The 20,221-nt window shown below is 46.6% G+C and overlaps 1 protein-coding gene across 10 annotated transcripts in view; it reads left to right on the forward strand.

The window, feature by feature from the left end:
- Positions 1-20,221, forward strand: part of EXD3 (exonuclease 3'-5' domain containing 3) — a 556,345-nt gene that overhangs the window by 289,823 nt on the left and 246,301 nt on the right. The window contains exon 20 of one of the 10 annotated variants that reach the window (XM_077836027.1): positions 15,338-15,462. The exons of the other annotated variants lie outside the window; for them this stretch is intronic. Within the exon in view, the coding sequence (XP_077692153.1) occupies positions 15,338-15,394 (57 nt within the window). The 3' untranslated portion in view covers positions 15,395-15,462. Of the gene's footprint in view, positions 1-15,337; positions 15,463-20,221 lie in introns of those variants that run through there. 10 annotated transcript variants of the gene reach the window in all.

Here is a 20,221-nt window from a genome sequence, read left to right on the forward strand (position 1 = left end):
GGCCTAATCACATCAGCCACACTATCAGAGGCTCGTTCACCTGCACATCTACCAATGTGTTATATGCCATCATGTGCCAGCAATGCCCCTCTGCCATGTACATTGGTCGAACTGGACAGTCTCTCCGTAAAAGAATAAATGGACACAAATCAGACGTCAAAAATTATAACATTCAAAAACCAGTCAGAGAACACTTCAATCTCTCTGGTCACTCGATTTCAGACCTATAGGTCGCAATATTACAACAAAAAGACTTCAAAAACAGACTCCAACGAGAGACTGTTGAATTGGAATTAATTTGCACACTGGATACAATTAACTTAGGCTTGAATAGAGACTGGGAGTGGTTGGGTCATTACACAAAGTAAAACTATTTCCCCATGTTTATTCCCCCCCACCACCCTCCACTGTTCCTCAGACATTCTTGTTAACTGCTGGAAATGGCCCACCTTGATTATCACTACAAAAAGTTTTCTCCCCCTCCCTCCCCCCCCGCCCCGCTCTCCTGCTGGTAATAGCTCATCTTAAGTGATCACTCTCCTTACAGTGTGTATGATCACACCCATTTTTTCATGTTCTGTGTGTATATAAATCTCCCCACTGTATTTTCCACTGAATGCATCCAATGAAGTGAGATGTAGCTCACGAAAGCTTATGCTCAAATAAAGTGGTTAGTCTCTAAGGTGCCAGAAGTCATCCTGTTGTTTTCGCGAATACAAACTAACACAGCTGCTACTCTGAAACCAGTCTGCTGAATTAGAAGATACTGCATAAGATAGTTGGGACAGGAGGCTGTAAGAGCATGGAGCTAAACAGGTTTCATCTCTACATCTGAACAGGGAATGATGCCCCCTCTAACTGTAACGGGGGTGAACTTCAGCATGTTCTGAGCAGGTTGTATAGCATGAATCCTAGTATCCTGGCATCTGCCTTTTCCCGGTAGGGGTTTAGCCAATGCATTTGGTCCTATACCATTGAGGTCAATGGGAATTTTGCCATTGACAAAAATAGGTGCAGGGCTGGACCCAACATGTTGGAACATCAAATACATAAAACCAGCCTGAGCCCTCCTAATGCCTTGTGTATGACTGAACCCAAGGAGCACACTAACATAATTGTGGTGTTTTGATGTTGCTTGTAATTATTAGAACTGGGAGCAATGGCTGTTGGGAGTCTGAAAGAACAGGAAACAGGAAGGAGGCAGGGGAGTTGAGGCTGAGTGAGAGCTACTGAGGGTGCAGCAGCAGCTTGGTAAAGAGGTTTCCACTTTAAGAATAAAGTCCTGTTGAAGTTTGTTAGTACCTTGCCTGGTTGTTACAACAATAAGCTCAGGGGAGCATCTCTAGGCCAGAATGAGACACAACAGTGGGCCCAGAGATACATTCCTGCTTCTGCAGAATGGGGAAAGGACCTGCACCCCCACCAGAACACCAATTAGGGAGTTTCTAAGAACATAAGAATGTCTTCCAACAATGGCCAGTGCCAGGAGCTTCTGAGGGAATGAACAGAACAGGGCAATTATTGGGTGATCCATCCCATGTCATCCAGTCCCAGCTTCTGGCCGTCAGAGGCTTAGGGGCACCCAGAACATGGGATGCATCCATGACCATCTTGGCTAATAGTCACTGATGGACCTATCCTCCATGAACTTATCTACTTCTTTTTTTAACCCAGTTATAATTTTGGCCTTCACAACATCCCCTGGCAACGAGTTCCACAGGCTGACTGTCCATTGTGTGAAGAAGTATTTTTTTTCTTTGTTTTAAACCTGTTGCCTATTAATTTCATTGGGTGACCATGGATTATATAGTGGCATTATGATATGTACGGTCTTATTATGTATCTCTTTCCTAATGGTTCCTAACATTGTTAGCTTTTTTGTCTGCCACTTCACATTGAGCAGATGTTTTCAGAGAACTAGCCACAATGATTCCAAGATCTCTTTCTTGAACGGTTACGGCTAATTTAGAACCCATCATTTTGTATTAGGGCTGTCAACCAATTAAAGAAATTAATTGCAATTAATCATGAGATTAAAAAATTAATCACGATTAATTGCAGTTTTGATCGCACTGTTAATAATAGAATACCATTTGTTCTTTGAAATGTGTTGCTCATGTCCATTACATTACCTGCCCTCCTACCCCTGTGTCAGAGTTACCGGCAAGAAGGAACCAAGAGAGCGTAGGGTCGGCAGCGCTTTATATGCCAACACATGAGCGTGGCACTCAAGGGGGCACCATGACCGACCCTACGGATACCGCTAAGGCAGAAATCTCCGACAAGTGTGCATGTGGGCACACACATACGTAGAATGGAATGGACATGAGCAACACATCTCGAAGAACAAAGGTTACAAAAGGTGAGTAACATCCTTAATTTGGGGCAAATCCACAATACCTGGATTTCTGCCACCTCGCCACATCTCCCCTTTGCAGAAGTGAGGTAAGCAGCTGGGCAGGACGGCAAACAGCTGGGGCCAAAAAGTTTCAAAATCCAGGACACCCTGGGAGAGAAACTTATAGATCCTTGGTCTTCTGTGTGGCAGGACCCTGCATCTGTGGGTCTCCCAGCCTCAACATCTGCTCTGAGGCATTTCCTTTTGTTGCTCTCAGCCCCCTTATTGAGTGTTTAAAAGCTGTAGAGGGAATAGTCAATGGTCCTTATCATGTCTCGTAATTCTTATGGAGTTCAAGGGAAACATACTGCAAAGAGCAGCTTTCCCCTGACACAGCCAAGGGTGCAGGGCTTCATCACAGCACTTGTGGCTAGGTGAAGGTGGAAGCATACTGCATAGCCGCCTTGCCTTCCTTGCATTCTTCCCCTGTCTCCATGAGATTGGCCCTTTCAGCTCCCCTCCACCCTGGCTGTTCGTGCTGGTGGGGAACGTGTGGCCATAAGTACTATCGGCTGTCTTATAGCATGCCTTAAAAATAAATAAAGGCCCACCATGGTAATACTACGGTACAGCGACAAAGTACAGGTGCCTGTTGTGGTGATGAAGCCCTGCGTTGGCGTGCCCAGGTCTGGGCATGGCATGCAGAGGTGCCTGCACGCTCACCCTTGCTTTCTTTGCTTTGCATCAGTGCTGGTGTTGTAAGTTTGGGGGAAGAAGGGGTGTGTCTACATTTTTGTGGGTGTGCCCATTCCTCCTCCCTGTGAACATTTCTTCCCAAGGGTCTGTTCTAAACTCAGAAGAAGCAGGAAGTGTAGAGCGGAGGCTCTGAATCCAGCCTAATGTCCTTGCTGTAACACCTAGCAATGGAGTGTTGGTTGCTGTTTGACACAGCCCCAGCCTGCACTTGGGCCAGACAGCCCACCCTCTGAATTTCCCTGAACATCTCAGCTGCACCTTTGGAGTCCAAATAAATTGGTTAGTCTCTAAGGTGCCACAAGTACTCCTTTTCTTCTTGCGAATACAGACTAACACGGCTGTTACTCTGAAACCTATTATTAATCAGTGACCCCTTAAAAAAATTCTACTGGGCATTTTGTTTTCAGTGCCTGGCTTGGTGATGTAAGTGTTTCGGTGGCTGCTGCTTGCTTTCAGAGGCTGTGGGGAAGGGCTTGTAGAAAGGATTTCCCAAGAAGAAAGCCTCCTTCCACTCCCAGTGCATCTTTGTGTAGCCCTCCTCTGTGGCTTGTTTCCCATGGCAAGAAGTGTCTAGTTCAGAAAGCATCAGCCCCGAGCCCTTTGATCTTTTCTTTCTCTAGAGAAAAAGATTAAAAAGAGACAAGAAGTTAAGGATTTGCAAGGGGGCCTGGAACATGAATAGCTAATTTGACGGTGGTGGTCATCCCCTCCCCCCGCATCATTCTTCCTGTGTGATCAGAGAGACAGTGGGGTGTGGGAAGGGCACCAGGGAGGCCTATTGGTGCATCACCAGGAGGGTTGGGGGAGAAAATGGGGGCAGGGGCGTGAGGGCTATAGTGGTGAGCCCTTCTAAAGGAACAATGACTCCAAGCTTCTCCATTGTTAGGCGGCCTTTTACAGAGAGTGCCATGAATACAGGTAATAAATTATTTTGCCATTGAGAGAGCTATCCAAACCTGACTTCACCCTGCCCTAAACTAGGCCGTGGTATGCCTGAGTCCTATCAGTTGCATAGCAATGAATTTGTTTTCATCTGGATAGTTAATCTCCAATTCACTTGGCAGTTTATCTTACCCCTGGAAAAGAGAATAATGCAGCTCTATTGTGCTGAAGTCCATCTGTAATCATCAGCTAGGAAAGCACTTCTTTTCTGTGCACACCAGAGATGAGGAGGATGGTTATAAGATATCATGCTTCTGAACCACATAGTTATTGGTTCGAGGCTTTCACCACGGCTTTGCTTAGTCTTTGATTTGGGGGAATTTATCATTTGCTTCCTCAGAGTCTGCAAACACCGTCTAACGATATCCCTTCTGAAGGTTGAGTCATTAAATATTGGCACAAGAGGTTAGAACCTTGCTTAATATGTTCCCAATATAATTAGCAAATACAGAGTGATTTAGCTAGTGCACGATAACATTAGAATAAATGGGAGTGCAAAATGTTGAAATGGGGCAGCAACGGGGAGAGGAGGATTAATGCTGCATGAGAAGTGTGGGTCAGGATAACAGAAGGTGTGACCCATTTCAGGAGGTGAGCCAGAGCAGAATGTTCTACTCCTAACAGGAGGGTGGGTGAGGAAAGAGTGACCAGGGGTGCAGAGGACAGAGTTAAGGATGAGAATTCTTTGAATTATACTTTAAATCCCGACTTTAATTCCCATGATCAGTGTATGTCTATGTCTGATTTGCGTTGTGCATAAGCCAAGGAAAGCCACTCTGGCTGCAGTGTCCTTCTGCTTTTACGTGGAGTGGATAAAAATTTTAGAAAGTCCTCCTGGCTTTTTGTTTCCTCCAACACCAACACGAACAAATCGTGTCTGGAAGACTTAGTTCTGTCAGCCCCAAGCATTCAGAATTAATGAGTCAGGCACAGACAATCAGGAGATTGGCATAAAAAATCAGGAGATTTTAAAAATAATGTTTTTGAGCCTTTAGGGATCATATTGTCAAGCTATTATCCAGAACCACAAAGGCTAGAAACTGGCTGTTTTTTAAATGAAAGCTGAGAGTATCATATAAGCACATTACTTTAGGAGCTGGAACTTTAAGAAAAACACCAAATATTGTGAGACTTGCATTATAGTCACAAGAGTTGAGGCTCTCTGATTACATCTCTCACTGCCATAGTCTGGCAGGCCTGCAGCGTGAAGGTCATGTGAAGGCTCATTCTGTTCAGGGCAGAGCAGCTTTCGCTCCCAGCTTCAGATCTATCTCAGTCAAGGACTTTTGCAAAGTACCCACATAGTCTTCTCTACAGTGGTGGCCTGAGCAGTGGGAGAGGGCTGCCTCAACTACAAGCCTCTTGGACAGTGGGCTCTGGCCAATTTGGGAGCTGCAGCAGAAATCTGCCGCAGGGCGGCGAAAGCCTGGAGCCCTGGCAAAAGTCACGGGGTGGGCAGGGGAAACCCTAGCACCCCGGCCCCTATCCCTGGCAGAAGCGCAGGACGGCAGAGGAAGCCCCAGAGCCTGGACCCCCCACTGCAGCCCCAGGACTGGAGGACCTCTCGCTTCCTACTGGGGCCTCACGGCTGGAGGAGCTCTCACTCCCCTCTGTGGCCTCAAGGCCATGGTAGGGGGACAGAGCTTCTCCGATCTTGGCGCTGCAGTGGTGGGGGGCAGAAAGGAGCAAACAGAAGGTGAGGCCTCAGTATGGGGGCGGAATGGGGCAGGACCATGAGTGAAACGGGGGCTGGGCTGCAGGGGAAAGGGGTAGAAATAGGGGTGGGGCCGCAGGGGAAGGGGCAGAACAGTGTGGGGTTGTGGGTGGAACAGGGGTGGGGCTGCAGGTGGAAGGGGTGAAACAGGCAGGGCTGCAGGCCAAAGGGGCGGAATGGGAGCAGGACCGAAGATGGAAGGGGAGGAATGGCAGTGGGTCTGTAGACTGAAGAGTGGGGAGGGGCCACGGTTCTGGTGACGGGCCCCCCCAACTTGTTCTGGCCCAAGGCCCTAGGAGACCTTAATCTGCTTCTGCTGTTGGAGATCATATTTTCGGTTGCTTATAATTTGCCAGACTTCAGTCATTTGGGCGGAAATTTTCTATTCCAAGGGTGTGCTTTAGTTCAATTTTCAGTAACGTTTCAACCAAATCAGATCAACTGTTTCCAAGAACAGAGGCTAGGGAATAATATGTTGTTTTCCAGTATTTAAAAATAAAAAGTGTGACCTTTTGTTTGAGAAGTTCTAGTGCCCCCAGGCTTTGGAGCAGGACTTGATATTTGATAGGTGCTGTGCATTTTGCTGTTTCTGTGAAAATCTTCCCTACTTTGGTACTCTGACAGGGATCCAGAGGGGGAGATTAAGGCTATTGGTTGGTCAAAGAGAGTGGGATGGGGTGAGAAGCCTGAAAAGAGGAACAAGATAGGGAAGGTGAATGAGACTGGGGGCCATGTGTAGGGAAGAGACAGGAGTGGGACAGGGATAGGTTGGCGGCAACAAGGCAGAAGGGGTTAAGCTTCTGGGGAACAAGCTGAAGCAGGAATCCAAGATTCTTGAGTGTCATAATTCCTCTGCTGTCAGCAAATGCTTGTGAAACCTCCTGGCAAAGTGTGTATCTCATCCCCTTGTGTTGCTGGTCCACATAGAGGATGACAAACTATTACTGCTCTAAATTATTCCATTAAATCAATGGCAGCAGTCTGTGCAGTGGATCTACAGGGTCCAGCCCTGCTGATGACCCATGTGGATGTCAGAGTGATGCCACATGATGGAATTTCTGGGTTTTTTTCCCTTTAAAAAAAAAATTTAGGAAATTATACACAAAAAAACACATTCAAAGAAAATTATTCATTATGTAATTAAAGACTGTCATAATGCATATGCACAAGGGGGTTGAAATATGGTTGTACGGGTAACCTTCATTCTGGCATTTCCTAACTCCTGCATGTTTGACTTTGCAATTTTAATAATGTTTTCAGTGTAGTTTTGTGTGTGTAATTTCTCTAGATAGCTTCTGAGCATGAGAGCTATAGGCAACTTCTTTTGGTGGAATGAGTGTTGGGCTGGCAGAGCTGCTCTGCGTGTCAATATGCACATTGCCAGAGCAGTTTAATACAGTATTTAACATGCTGAATGATGTCTGAGATACCAGCTTCTTCTGACAGAATGTACCTTCTGTTCTTCTCAGTGTCTCCTAGTCATCCCCGCCCGCAAAAATGTTCAGCAATTGGTGAAGGTGACACCCTGCCCTGGAACAGCTAACTGTGAATAAATAACCTGTCCCTAACCCCATGGTGTTTAAGTGGATCGCTCTTATCCACAGTCTATTACTTCAGGTTTCTTCCCATTTCAGGGCCTGGCCCAGTGGTCACAGTCCCTTGTTATTCACCTTCTCTTTCCAGTAGGAGGTGGCCTGATAATTTAGCTGCTAGTTGATTGTTTCTTTGAGGCCTGTGAAAGCAGCAGCATAAACCAGTTGAGAGTATCCTTTCCACTTTTAAATACCCTGGGGCGTTCACCCTTAGTGGCCCTTCTCATTGACCAACCATAAAAGATGGGAGCCCAAAATGCCACTGACAATGCAAAGTGAGGGCAGGTTGCAGAGGACGGGAATGCCCTCTGCCTACAGCACTGTGCACTCTATCAGGAACTGTGGGTCTTGAACCCAGGTCCCTAGGACTCTTAAGAGCTAGGAAGCCCCAATCTGACACGCAGTGGTGTGCTAACAGTTCCTAGGGCGGAAGCTGAATCCCAACAGAGGACTTCGGTCCTGGAACCTGATTGGCAGAATCCTGAGAGTCCTTAGTGGTCCACAGCTTATATATAAACCCATCACAGGAACAAGAAGCTGCTCATACAGCTGGGATTCACTCTGTTCTGAACTGTGTGCTTCCCGCTCCCGTGGCTTGACTTCCTGGCATCCCAACCCAGCTTGACTCCTGGCGTCTGACTTGTGGTTCTGATCTCCAGTTTGTCTCCTGCCTCTGACCCCCTGACTCTGCTTACCGATTTGTGGTTCTGCTCTCAAGTTTGTCTCCTGCTTCTGATCTCCCAGTATCCTGACCCAGCCAACTCTTGATTCCCGTCCCATGACGGTGGGCCCCAGTTCTGATGACTGGGTCCAGCTGCCCCTGACCCAGCTGTGACACACTCACACCACACTGCTTTGAAAAGCAAACCACAGGATTGCCACTGCTGGCCCTGTGTCAGTGTCAAACTTACCAGGTAACCAGCATCCTGGCTTCCAGTTCAGGGAGCAAATCATAGAATCATAGGACTGGAAGGGACCTCGAGAGATCATTTAGTCCAGTGGTTTTCAAACTGTGGGTCACAACCCAGTACTGGATATCGGAATGGAAGGCACTGGTTCGCGGCGGCTCTGGTAAGCACCACTGACTGGGCCGTTAAAAGTCCCGCCGGCGGTGCTGCCCAGTTAAGGCAGGCTAGTTCCTACCTGTTCTTACACCGCGCTGTGCCCCGGAAGCGACCAGCAGCAGGTCTGGCTATTAGGCGGGGGCATGGGGCTTCGCATGCTGCCCCTGCCCTGAGCCCTGCTCAAACCCAGAGCCCCCTCCTGCATCCCAAACCCCTCATCCCCGGCCCCACCCCAGAGCCTGCACCCCCAGCCCAGAGCCCTGGCCCCTCCTGCACCCCCAATCCTCTGCCCCAGCCCTGAGCCCCTCCCACACCCCGAGCCCCTCATCCCCAGCGCCATTGGGTCACAGACATCAACAATTTTCTTCAGAAAAAAAGTCTGAAAGCCACTGATCTAGTCCAGTCCCTTGCACTCAGTATTATCAAGTTACCTTAATTAAAACGAAAAACCCTACAGCACAGAGGACTGTGAAATACTACTTGGGTTTAGCTGAGGTTTGGAAGAAGAGAAGTTAGAGTCGCTGAATGAAATCCTGCCATGGCCCCCCTACTGTTAGGATTATTTTAAATTTGGTGCGGCTGTTGGCTAGGCTGGGATTTTACTGGCATCAGTAATAAGGAGCACTTTCCCATGGCTGGTGTTCCCCGGGCTAAGTGGTAATGCGAGTAACAGCTGTAGCTCAGTCAAGGTTGAGTAATGCTTTTATCCCGTCACCATTCCAAGACACAGGTCCCCCTCTGCCCTCAGGACCAAGGTCAGAGTTCACTAACAAGTGTCATGGGGATTGGAGCAATCTCCTTGCAGCCGGCTCTGGAATGTCATTCACCCATCTCTGCCATTTGACCGGGGGTGATTCGAGAAGTTGCCACTGCCACTCTTGGGCTTCTGCTCCCAAAGAGTTAGAGGCAAACAAACAAAACCTCCCAAGAAATAATAATATGGGAGAGGAGGGGAGAAGCAGAGCGGATTTATTAAAGGGAGAGAAAACAAACATCATGAATTGGATCCTGTTTGTTAAAGATACAGGGTAGATGAGAAGCAGTGGTATGGGTCCAAAGGGTGGCCCTGCTAGACTTCCCATCAAGCAGCTTGTGATCCTCATCATCGCTTATGATTATTCACATTCAGAGAAATGCCAGTGTTTTGTAGGTTGTTATTATTATCTCTGTACTGACTGCATGGTGAGGGACTTTCATCCCTCTGTGTGCTATTCACTGATGCCAGCTCTGCATGTATGCACTAGTACAGGGGTGGGCAAACTACGGCCCGGGGACCACATCTGGCCCTCCAGAAGTTTTAATCTGACCCTCAAGCTCCAGCTGGGGATGGGGGTCTGGAGCTTGCCCTACTCCGGCGCTCCAGCCGGGGAGCAGGGTCGGGGGCTTGCCCCGCTCTGTGCAGCTCCTGGAAGCAGCAGCATGTCCCCCCTCCAGCTCCTACATGTAGGGTCAGCCAGGGGGTTCCGTGCGCTGCCCCTGCCCCAAGCGCCGCCCCCACAGCTCCCATTGGTTGGGACCTGTGTCCAGTGGGAGCTGCAGGGGCAGTGCTTGCAGATGGGTCAGTGCACAGAGCTGCCTGGCCACGCCTCTGCACAGGAGCTGGAGGCGGGACATGCCTCTGCTTCTGGGAGCTGCTTGAGGTAATCGCCGCCCAGAGCCTGCACCCCTGACCCCCTCCTGCGCCCCAACCCCCTGCCCCAGCTCTGATCCCCCTCCCACCCTCTGAACCCCTCAGTCCCAGCCTGGAGCACCCTCCTGCACCCCCAACCCCTCATCCCCAGCCCCACCCTGAGCCTGCACCCCCCCAGCCAGAGCCCTCATGCCCTCCTGCACCCCAACCCCCAATTTCATGAACATTCATTGCCCGCCATACAATTTCCATACCCTAATGTGGCCCTCGGGCCAAGAAGTTTGCCCACCCCTGCACTAGTAGGAGTTTGGGAACATAGAATTGCCAAACCATGTCACTCCAATGAGCCATGACGTCCACCAGCCTGCCTCCAACATCACCAGTAGCAAGTGCTCCAAAGGAAGGTTCACAACAGCCCCCTAAGAGAAAATGATGTGGAATAAAAGGTAATTTCTTCCTTGCTCCTGCCAGTTCTCATAGACTTTAAGGTCAGAAGGGACCATTATGATCATCTAGTCTGACCTCCTGCACAACGCAGGCCACAGAATCTCACCCACCCACTCCTGCAATAAACCTCTCACCTATGTCTGAGCTATGGAAGTCCTCAAATCATGATTTAAAGACTTCAAGGTACAGAGAATCCTCCAGCAAGTGACCCGTGCCCACGCTGCAGGGGAAGGTGAAAAACCCCCAGGGCTTCTGCCAATCTGCCCTGGAGGAAAATTCCTTCCCGACCCCAAATATGGTGATCAGCTGAACCCTAAGCATGTGGGCAAGACTCACCAGCCAGATACCCAGGAAAGAATTATTTGTAGTAACTCAGATCCCACCCCATCTAACCTCCCATCACAGGTCATTGGGCCTGTTTACCATGAATAGTCAAAGATCAATTAACCATGTTATCCCATCATACCATCTCCTCCACAAACTTACCAAGCTTAATCTTGAAGCCAGATATGTCTTTTGCCCCCATTGCTTCCCTTGGAAGGCTATTCCAGAACTTCACTCCTCTGATGGTTAGAAACCTTCGTCTAATTTCAAGTCTAAACTTCCTGGTGGCCAGTTTATATCCATTTGTTCTTGTGTCCATATTGGTACTGAGCTTAAATAATTCCTCTCCCTCCGTCGTATTTATCCCTCTGATATATTTATAGAGAGCAATCATATCTCCCCTCAGCCTTCTTTTGGTTAGGCTAAACAACCCAAGCTCCTTGAGTCTCCTTTCATAAGACAGGTTTTCCATTCTTCGGATCATCTAGTAGTCCTTCTCTGTACCTGTTCCAGTTTGAATTCATCCTTCTTAAACATAGGAGACCAGAACTGCACACAGTATTCCAGATGAGGTCTCACCAGTGCCTTGTATAACAGTACTAACACCTCCTTATCTTTACTGGAAATACCTCGCCTGATGCATCCCAAGACCGCATTAGCTTTTTTCACGGCCATTTCACATTGGCAGCTCATAGTCATCCTGTGGTCAACCAATACTCCAAGGTCCTTCTCCTCCTCCGTTACTTCAAATTGATGCGTCCCCAGCTTATAACTGAAATTCTTGTTATTAATTCCTAAATGCATGACCTTACACTTCTCACTATTACATTTCATCCTATTACTATTACTCCAGTTTATAAGGTCATCCAGATCCTCCTGTATGACGTCCCGGTCCTTCTCTGTATTGGCAATACCTCCCAGCTTCGTGTCATCTGCAAACTTTATTAGCACATTCCCACTTTTTGTGCCAAGGTCAGTAATAAAAAGATGAAATAAGATTGGTCCCTAAACCGATCCCTGAGGAACTCCACTGGTAACCTCCCTCCAGTCTGACAGTTCACCTTTCAGTAGGACCCACTGTAGTCTCCCCTTTAACCAGTTCCTTATCCACCTTTCAATTTTCATATTAATCCCCATCTTTTCCAATTTAACTAATAATTTCCCATGTGACACTGTATCAGATGCCTTACTGAAATCGAGGTAAATTAGACCCACTGCATTTCCTTTGTCTACAAAATCTGTTACTTTCTCAAAGAAGGAGATCAGGTTGGTTTGGCACGATCTACCTTTTGTAAAGCCATATTGTATTTTGTCCCAATTACCATTGACCTCAATGTCATCAACTACTTTCCCTTTCAAAATTTTTTCCAAGACCTTGCATGCTACAGATGTCAAGCTAACAGGCCTGTAGTTACCCGGATCACTTTTTTTTCCTTTCTTAAAAATAGGAACTGTGTTAGCAATTCTCCAATCATACAGTACAACCCCTGAGTTTACAGATTCATTAAGAATTCTTGCTAACGGGCTTGCAATTTCATGTGCCAGTTCCTTTAATATTCTCAGATGAAGATTATCTGGGCCCCCCAATTTAGTTCCATTAAGCTGTTTGAGTTTTGCTTCTACCTCAGATATGGCAATATCTACCTCCATACCCTCATTCCCATTTGTCATGGTACCATTATCCCTAAACTTCTCATTAGCCTCATTAAAGACCGAGGCAAAGTATTTGTTTAGATATTGGGCCATGACTAGATTATCCTTAACCTCTACTCCATCCTCCCTGTTTAGCGGTCCCTCCTCTTCTTTCCTTTTTTTCTTCTTATTTATATGGCTATAGAACCTTTTACTATTGGTTTTAATTCCCTTTGCCAGGTTCAACTCTACTTGACTTTTAGCCTTTCTCATTTTATCCCTACATGTTCTCAATAAGGTAGCTTTTCTTGCTGATCCCTCCCATCTTCCACTCCCTGAATGCTTTCGGCTTTTTCTTAATCACCTCTCTGAGATGGTTGCTCATCCAGCTTGGTCTACAACTCCTGCCTATGAATTTTTTCCCCTTTCTTGGAATGCAGGCTTCCGATAGCTTCTGCAACATTGACTTGAAGTACTTCCAGGCCTCCTCCGCCTTTAGATCCACAAGTGCTTCAGTCCAGTCCACTTCCCTAACTAATTTCCTTAATTTTTGAAAGTCAGCCCTTTTGAAATCAAAAACCCTAGTTGCAGATTTATTTTTGTTTATCCTTCCGTTCAGTTTGAATTGAATTAGGTCATGATCAGTTGAACCAAGGTTGTCCCCTACAACCATTTCTTCTATGAGGTCCTCACTACTCACCAAAACCAAATCTAAAATGGCATCCCCTCTTGTTGGCTTAGCAACTACTTGGTGAAGGAATCCATCAGCTATCGCATCTAGGAAAATCTGAACCCTATTATTATTCCTAGCACTTGTCCTCCAGTCTATATCTGGGAAGTTAAAGTCTCCCATGATCACACAATTCCCATTAGTATTTACTTCATTAAAAACATTAAAGAGGTCTCTATCCATATCCAGATTGGATCCTGGAGATCTATAGCACACCCCAAGCACTGTCCCAGGGGAGGCTCTAATAGCTTTCTTCCCAAATGCAATTTTTGCCCAGACAGACTCTGTCATATCCATTCCATCGCTTCTTATTTCTTTACATTCTACCTCATCATTGATATACAATGCTACTCCACCACCTTTACCTTTATTTCTGTCTTTCCTAAACAGCACATCCCCTTCAATACCTGTAGTCCAGTCATGATTCCTATTCCACCATGTTTCTGTTGTCTCTAGAATATCTGGTTTCATTTCCTGCACCAGTAGCTCTAGTTCCTCCATTTTGTTACCTAGGCTCCTCGCATTGGTGTACAAACATCTTAATTTTTGCTGTTTGGCCTCACTCACTTTCTTCACCCAATTAGGCACAGACATTCTACCACCAGTATGATCTATTAGACTGGTATCCACGCTGCCCTATCTCCTTATGTCCATTCTCCTACCCAGAGCTGTATCCTTTCTTACTTCATTTTCTTCCCTCTCAATGTTAAAATCTGGCCTGGAGATTACCTGGACATCTCCCAACCATCTGCTGATTGGCTTCTGCATAAGGGCTTAAAAGCCTTACCGCCCTGGAGCAGACTTTGCTTGTTGGCTCCTAGGGCTGCATCTGTACACAGATGTTTCTGAAAACTCCACTGTGGAGGAAGCCCTGGAGCAGCCCAAGTAAATGGGTGGCAGGGGCAGGAGGGGGCTATTTGGTTAAACCAAACTGTCAAAGGGGACATAAACAGAGATGGGATACTCCTGATCGGGACAATGTGGAGGGTCAAATGTGGGTTTAGAAAAATCCCATGAAATAACACTTTGGGGTTTATTTTTTTCAGGCTAAAACTCTCGTTTTCAAATTGAAGATGGGGGTTGTGCAGGGGGAGGGGCAGGTTTCAGGTTTTGAAGTTAATAATTTCTCCAGGTTCAGTTTTTACTAAAATGAGTTGACAAGCATTGTCACATCAGTGCCTCAGCAAGGGCCCTGAGCTCAGTGGTAGTTCTGAGGTTTTACTCCATGGGAGCGGATTCAAACCCCAAGCAGATTTTGTCACCTCGCTTTCTTCAAGGTCTTCACTAATTATTAACAGTGTTTACACACAGCTTGGGGGCAGTTGGGGGCTGGCAGCTCCTTATGGGCAAAAGCAACAGAAACATCCTTAGGCACTGATGTTTTTGTCAGTGGCAGCAGGCTCTCCAGTTGCAGAACCAGTGCCATTTGCACTCTGGCTGATGGCCACCACTGGTAAGTTGAGCCATCGGCCTGCTAGTTGGCCATTGGTATGCAGCAGCATCAGGGAAGGTGGCATCCAGCCACAGAGGGAAAACTTTCACTATCAGGGAGAGATTAATCTTGATATGTGGATTCAGGCGATATATCTCTTAATTTTTTTTAAAAAAGGGGAAAGGGACAAATCCTTCATTAACATACCAATTAATAACCTCACTCTGCAAGATGCTAAACACCATCAGTTCCCAGTGATTTCACTGGGAGTTGGGTGCTCAACACTTTTTGGGATTGGGCCTTCAAATTGTAAACTCCTCAGAACAGAGACTGTGATTAGCACCAAGCCATTACGTAGAAAGGAGATGTTGCTTCTGGTTGAGCAAGGTTACAGGGCTGAACCCAGGGTACACAGCAAATCCGGCTGTGAAGTATAATATGGAAACTAAATTCTGCTGTTATCACTGTGCTAACTTGATTGTTGCCTTCTGTCTGATAGCTTTGTATTCTGTACCTCTGTAACTATGTCAAATTTATGGTGTGCCTTTTTGCATAAAGACAGTAGTCCCCATTTACTAGTGTAACCATCTCTACTGAAGAGTCCAAGTAGAAGTTATCATTCATGCAGAACAGTGGCGTAACTATTTCCAGTTGTTACACATTTTCATTGTGTTGCCGGGAGCTGCTAGTCAGTGAGAGTGCTGTTTTGTCTCAAGTAATTTGTTGCTTCTTGCAGAGTATAGATGCTGGGTCACAATTCCTTTACCTTTGCTGGACTCTCATTGCTGTGTGAGCCAAGTATCAGTTCTGCTTCCTGCTGCAATGGGATTAATGTGATGTCACCTGAGCCAACAAGCTATGAGAAGTACGTGAGTTATTCACATACAGAATGAGCCCAGCTCTCCAAGGCTCTGTGGCTTGATTTCCAAGGCTGTGCTAAAAGCTTCCAAAACATTCCCTTTCCTACATTATGGGGAGCAAGGGTATGGTTTCTATAGGCATCATCCACTAGGATTGACCATCATTCCTTCCTTTTACAGTCGATCATTAAGTTACTTTATATAGACAGTATCAGAGGGGGAGCCGTGTTAGTCTGGATCTGTAAAAGCGGCAAAGAGTTCTGTGGCACCTTATAGACTAACAGACATATTGGAGCATAAGCTTTCTAGGGTGACTACCCACTTTGTCGGATGCAAGTGACATAGACAAAAGCACTATTAATTATATATGCAGGAGGCATCTTATAGAAGATCGACCCTTTCACACAGAATAAAATGTGAAGAGGCCTATTTTGTATTCACGTATTCAGTTCAAAAGAATTTCTCTGAGATGGTTTATTTTTCGCTTTTTGTGTTCAATCAGCATCCACTGTTAGTGGTTCCAGCTTTGCACCTGAGGTCAATGGGTGGCTGAACTCTTGCCAGCGTGGCTCAGACAGTGTGGAATTTGCTCTGCTTGGAGCATCCAGGCACTTTAAAAAATAAAGTGGTTTTAGTTATTGTTAATTAGTTGTTTCTTGCTAGCTCAGCTTTCTAATTACATTTACTTTTCACTGCATTGCGCACTCATTTCACTGGTTTCTTCCTGTGCTTGTTTTCATTGCATTTCTCCACACATTTTGAATTGGTGCACCATAAATGCATTATTTTAATTGACTATTTAAGATCCCACATCAGTGACAATAGGCTTTGAAAATTACCAAAAAAAGAATAAACAAGATATTTCAGTTTCTCCTTTCTTTACCTACCAGGACGTGGCTTGTGATGCCATTTTCCGGATAGCTTAGCTAATGCCAAGAATCATTTTTAGGTCTATGCGTGTTTGTACGGTACATTCTGTTACTGATTTAGGATCTTAAATCTTTATTGTCACATTAGTAAATGTCCCTTTTCATTTAGACATACAGTAATATTGCATCCAAATATGGGCATTTAGGCTGCAGTTCAGCAAAGCATTTAAGCACTTGCTTAAGTCTCATTGACTTAAGGTTCTCAAACTTCATTGCACCACAGCTCCCTTCTGACAATGAAAATTACTACACAATCCCAGGAGGGGGGACTGAAGCCTGAGCCCCAATGCCACGGGTGGGAGAGGGGGGGTGCAAAGCTGAATCCCAAGGGCTTCAGCCCCAGGTGGGAGGCCTGTAACCTGAGCCTCGCCACCCAGGGCTGAAGCCCTCAGGGCCTTGGCCCTGGCCCTATAGCCCAGAAGGTCTAATGCCAGTCCTGGTGACCTGGTTAAAATGGGGTAGCAGCCCACTTTGGGGGCCTGACCCACAGTTTGAGAACTGCTGATAAAGTTAAGCAAATGTTTAAGTGCTTTGGCTCAGGGAACACACCTTTTATAGGCACCGTTCTGTCACAATAAAGATTTTCCTGGTGCAGTACTTTCTGTTCTCCTATAACTTTCCCCCAAAGCATCCCAATGAACTTTAAATACCTTCTTGATCTTGATAAGTTATTGAGGAGGATAGATGTATGGTGTTAAGCCTTAAAGGAGAGAGGACTAACTCAGTTTGATCAAAGGAAGAGAACTGCAGATTGAAGGGTACGACAGCTAAAGCTCAAAATCCAAGTGGTCTGAGCTTGTTTCTAGGAGTCCCCAGAAGACTAGCATTGCTAGACTTCAGAGAAAACTACAGTTGTTGTCAATGGGAACAGAAGGTCACTGAGATACTCTGGTCAGGGAGCTTTCATGTTGTCAAAACAATGTTCAGTGCACTGTAAACTTTAATGGAAAGCCAGTGTAAATACAGTAATGTTGACTAAATAAGCTGATAACTCAGTGTGAGTGAGTCTCTTGGGGGCCAGTGCTTTACACCTGCTGATGTCTGTGGAGTGTTTTGCCTGTTACTCCATAAAGTGAGACCATATTCCAGCTCAGAGAATTTCTTAGCTCAGAAGGATGGTTTATCCCCTTTGCTCAGGTTACATACCACACAGGTTATGTCTAGTGATGTTTCAGGGATGGTGACAGGAGATTGTGCCTACAACATCAGTATAATCTCCTCTCCCTTTCCTCTGATTGTATAGATTTCCATTTGTGTGGTGTAGTCACTGTGGGAGTATAACAACGACTTAAAGATGTTAATTAATTAATACAGGTCCTTCAGGCACTTCCTCCCGGATGAAGGCCTCATGTGAAAACTAGGCAGCAGGTGTGCCTGTTCAGCCCGACCTTTCCCGGTGTAAAACCACAAGGAGAGTGTTCAAGAAGACATGTGGGTGGCTTACAGGCCTGTAATTACACCTCCCAGCTGTGGGCTGGTTTGTGTGCCCACTGCTCTCCCTCAGCTCCGCAGTCTGTTTTCTTCCTGGAAACATGAATAGAGAAATCATCCTTATCAGAAGTAGAGTCAGGTCTCCTAACCAGAGCAAGCCAGTCAGGCATAATGGCTGTGGCATCACGCAGCAGGGCCTGTGTTTGTCTTTGTGATTCAAGCAACAGAGATGTTGGGGTACTAGCAGGTTTGCATCCTGCGTTTTTCAGATCTGCTAGGGGGTGTTTCTTCTGCATGACAGGCAGACAGGTTTATGTCCTTTGGAGACAGGATTACATATTGGGCAGAGCAGCCTATTGACAGTGGCTCTTTAAGAAGCGAGACAAATTCAGAGTAGAAACAAGGGATGCGTTTTTAACGGGAAGGGTGATTACCCATTGGCACAACTCACTTAGGGACATGGTGGATTCATTCTATCCTTTGCAGTCTTTAAGTCAACACTGGCTGTCATTTTAAAAGATAACTTCTGTTTCATTTCTAGGCATCGGCTTGATGCAGAAATTATTGGCTGAGGTTCTTTGGGCTATGTTATGCAGCAAATTAGAGCATTTCTTGCCTTTAAATCTGTGAAGAGTTTAAGAGTTTGGTTGGTTACTTAATTTGGTTTAAACAAGCCAGGCTGGTTTGTTCGGTTGGGGTTAGTGTGTGGGTGTTGGGTGGTATTGGTGGCCTGTGATGTTCAGGAGGCCAGACTGAATGATTTGGTGATCCCTTCTGGCCTTAAATTCTATGACTCTCTCAGAGTATAATGGGATCAGATACTTAAACCTTGTGATTCTTGCTCATGTGCACACATTTGGAATCCTCAGCCAGTGAGGAGTGGGGAAGGCATTTTCCCCATAGAATATCGGCACGGACCATGGGACTTTTTCACTTACCTTGGGAGCACTCAGGAATTGTCCATTGGTGTCAGGCTGTTGCCTCCCTTAAGACTGATATCCCCCAGTTATAGGGGTTTTGAGCATTGGTAGATATTGGTCCTTCACATCTTCTTGTTCCATGACAAGTTTTTAGCAGTCTTTCATGTTGTTGTTTATTGTAGGAGCAAATTCCTCCTTCTCGTGAACCCAAACAACAGGGGTGAAAGTAGCTGAGGCCACTAACTGGTACGGGGCAGGACAGCTCCAGCCCCTGGCAGGGGCGGGGCCTTGGGTGAAAGGGGAGGGGCCTTGGGTAGAAGGGACGGGGCTGGGGGTCAGCATCCCCCAGCCAGCCCTTCCAGTCCGGCTGGCCCGCACTGCTCAGGGCTCCCGTGTTGATTTAAAGGGCCCGGGGCTCTGGATGCCACTGCTGCCATAGGGGCAGCGGCGTCCGGAGCCCTGGGCCCTTTTAAATTGCCAGCCCCAGAGCAGCTGCTCCCTTTGCCCCCCCCCCCACCACCCGTCGGCGGCCGGGGGCGTCCAAAGGAGCAGGAACGTTAAAGCGCTGCAGGGTCCTTTGCCGCAGCCCTGCCGACGGGGGGCGCAGCAACATTAAAGTGCGGCGGCGGCAAAGGACCATCCTTAAAGCAGTGCCGCGGCTTCGCTTTCCTGTCCCTGCCCCTTCCCTCCCCCGTCGGCGGCCCTGCCGGGACGGACCCTACCAGCAGGGCCGCTGACGGGGGAGGCGAAAGGAGCAGGGAGGTGAAAGCGCTGCCGCGGCAACACTTTACTGTGGGCTGGGTATGGGCCGGGGCAGGTTCTTACCGGTACGCGGTACCGGCCACTACCGGCCCACTTTCACCCCTGCCAAACAAAGAAAACTATGACTAAGAAAGGTATTTGCCATCTATCTGATGTGGCCTGTGGTTTAAAAGCTGTCAGACTCAGTTTTTTTACTCTTTCCTTCGTATGTGTTTGAAATAGAAATATAATAGATGAAATGCTAAAACTATATCAATGCAAACATTATTGCTAAGATTTAAAACACACACAAATCAGGCAATTCAAAATAGTATTTTCCACAACAGCTCTCACTAGACACCCGCACTTATGCTAGACTTTGTGTTACTTGATAAAGCGATAAATATGTGCAGTGTGCTTTTGTTACAGCTCCTGTCAAAATCATAACTTGAATTTCTTGGCATTTGTTAATTTAAAATCTCATTTATGATGTCACACTAACTCAGTTGCTTGGATTTAATTTCCTTTGATATTTGTAATAAAAAACAATCTTTAACTTTACATTAAATAAATGCTTGAGTATTGTATTAAATAAACACAGCTGAGTCAATATGTAAGGCAGTTCGCGGCCTCATAAAGGGTTAGTATTTAAACACTTATCATGTTGTTATTTGTAAATCATATCGGACATGTCAGAGACTCCAATCCTTGCTGAGGACTAACTCCATGCCAGGGTTGA

The sequence above is a fragment of the Eretmochelys imbricata genome, chromosome 16, assembly GCF_965152235.1.
Source record: "Eretmochelys imbricata isolate rEreImb1 chromosome 16, rEreImb1.hap1, whole genome shotgun sequence".
Classification (NCBI taxonomy): Eukaryota; Metazoa; Chordata; order Testudines; family Cheloniidae; genus Eretmochelys; species Eretmochelys imbricata.